The sequence below is a fragment of the Rhinichthys klamathensis genome, unplaced genomic scaffold, assembly GCF_029890125.1.
Source record: "Rhinichthys klamathensis goyatoka isolate OS25496 unplaced genomic scaffold, OSU_Roscu_1.1 h1tg000366l_1, whole genome shotgun sequence".
NCBI lineage: Eukaryota > Metazoa > Chordata > Actinopteri > Cypriniformes > Leuciscidae > Rhinichthys > Rhinichthys klamathensis.
Window position 1 is genome coordinate 740,001 of NW_026606875.1, and position 2,500 is coordinate 742,500.

The 2,500-nt window shown below is 45.1% G+C and overlaps 1 protein-coding gene across 2 annotated transcripts in view; it reads left to right on the forward strand.

The window, feature by feature from the left end:
- ddah1 (dimethylarginine dimethylaminohydrolase 1) overlaps positions 1 to 2,500 on the forward strand; it is a 90,841-nt gene that overhangs the window by 69,070 nt on the left and 19,271 nt on the right. For both annotated transcript variants that reach the window (XM_056233275.1, XM_056233274.1), the window contains exon 2: positions 2,117 to 2,216. In XM_056233275.1, the coding sequence (XP_056089250.1) occupies positions 2,126 to 2,216 (91 nt within the window). In that variant the 5' untranslated portion in view covers positions 2,117 to 2,125. The remainder of the gene's footprint in view (positions 1 to 2,116; positions 2,217 to 2,500) is intronic.

Genomic DNA, 2,500 nt, shown 5'->3' on the forward strand with positions numbered 1-2,500 from the left:
CACACTGCCCTCACACTGCTCTCACACTGCTCTCACACTGCCCTCACACTGCCCTCACACTGCCCTCACACTGCCCTCACACTGCCCTCACACTGCCCTCACACTGCTCTCACACTGCCCTCACACTGCCCTCACACTGCCCTCACACTGCCCTCACACTGCTCTCACACTGCCCTCACACTGCTCTCACACTGCCCTCACACTGCTCTCACACTGCCCTCACACTGCCCTCACACTGCCCTCACACTGCTCTCACACTGCCCTCACACTGCCCTCACACTGCCCTCACACTGCCCTCACACTGCTCTCACACTGCCCTCACACTGCCCTCACACTGCTCTCACACTGCTCTCACACTGCCCTCACACTGCTCTCACACTGCCCTCACACTGCCCTCACACTGCCCTCACACTGCCCTCACACTGTTCTCACACTGCTCTCACACTGCCCTCACACTGTTCTCACACTGCCCTCACACTGCCCTCACACTGCCCTCACACTGCCCTCACACTGCTCTCACACTGCCCTCACACTGCCCTCACACTGCCCTCACACTGCCCTCACACTGCTCTCACACTGCCCTCACACTGCCCTCACACTGCCCTCACACTGCTCTCACACTGCCCTCACACTGCCCTCACACTGCCCTCACACTGCCCTCACACTGCTCTCACACTGCCCTCACACTGCCCTCACACTGCTCTCACACTGCCCTCACACTGCCCTCACACTGCTCTCATACTTGGTTGAGCTAAACTGGTATTATCTAATTGTGTTGAGTTCTGCTCATATTTTATTACCATTTTATAGCAAATAAACTGATAATGTGAGAAATTTTAAGATGTCTGAATAAATTTGGGTTTGACGGTAAATCTCTTGTTTTGTTGATCATATTCTTAACCGAATTGTCTTGATAACACGCGTCTTTGGAGAATTGATGCATTTTGCGGATGTTTTTATAAGAAAAATATGATCATAACAGATAAATCAGTTTAATGCACTACTGGGAGATTTCTTTTGCCCTCATATTGTAAATACCTGGAACATTTTTGTTACTTTGGATGGCGTTTTCCCCCTCAAATCCTCGTTAATTCTGACCCTGGATCTTGGACGGGATCGGGAGCATGTTGTTATTCAGAGAAACTCAATCCAGATCTCTCTCTCTCTCTCTCTCTCCATAAACAGAACCTACGTTTATCCTCAGTGTTTCAGGGCGTAGGTGACTATAAACACATTTAATTATTGCATCATGATGTTTTACCACCAAGTGTCAGATTGCCGAAGGCTCTCGTCTCAAACTTATGGTCTGATTGGCTTTAAAAAATACCTGGATGTGGTTCAGTGGTGATGTCATATACTGGGTTTCTATGGCGTTGATATATATAGGTGAAAGAGTGTCCTGTGCAGTTGCCAGGGTGTTGCTATGTGGTTGTTAAGGTGTTCTGAGAAGAATATACATTGTTATTATACATTTGCTAATATGTTCTGCGTAGTTTCTAAGTTTCTATTGCTATATAGTTAAGTGTTCTGGGCAGTTGCCAGGGTGTTGCTTATCTGGTTGCTAAGGTGTTCTGAACACCTTAACTTTTCTTGCTATACAGTTAATGCTGTACTCATACTTTTCTCGCTATACAGTGGCTAGTGTGTTCTGGGTAGTTTCTAAGGTGTTGCTATATAGTTGAAAGAGTATTCTAGGCAGTTGCCAGGGTGTTGCTATATGGTTGCTAAGGTGTACTGAGTTTTAAATCCTTTTTTACACAGTTGCTAGGGTGTTCTAAGTAGTTTCTAGTGTGTTGCTATGTGGTTGCTAAAGTGTTCTGAGTTGTATATACTTTTCTTGCTATACAGTTGTTAGGCTGTTCTTGGGTGTTGCTATATGGGTGTTAAGGTTTTCTGAATGGGAAATACTTTGTTGCTATACAGTTGCTAGGGTGTTCTATGTTGTTGCTAGGGAGTTTTGGTTCAGTTACTATGAAATTTCGAGTGGTTGCTATGCAGTTGCTGGGCTATTCTGAGATGGGGCACAACTGCGTCTTTTGTTTTGCTGGTTTTGTTTAATAAGTGTATTTGAAAGTGTCTTGCTTAATGAGTAATTATTAATGTCTTTCTGTTTCAGACGGTGGCCATGAAAGATGCGTTGACGAAGCTCGGCCTGAATATCGTTGAGATGACCGATGAATCGGCCACACTGGACGGAGGAGATGTCTTGTTCACAGGTACCAGTTCAGTCTATAATACCTTAAAATAATTTATTTAATACAAATTCATGTGTGTGAGCCTACGTTCTGACGTACACACCAGAAGCGCTGCGCTGTTACACTACGTGAACTCACTCGAGGCCCACAGAGAAGAACATGAAGAGTTGAATAAAGTCGTTATTTTTTATTTTTGTTTGTTTAAGTATTCTCGTCGCTTGATAATCTTAAGGTTGAGCCGCTGTCGTCACTCGGACTATTTTAACGATGTCTTTATTAACTTTCTGGGCCGGCAAGTTTCTCTA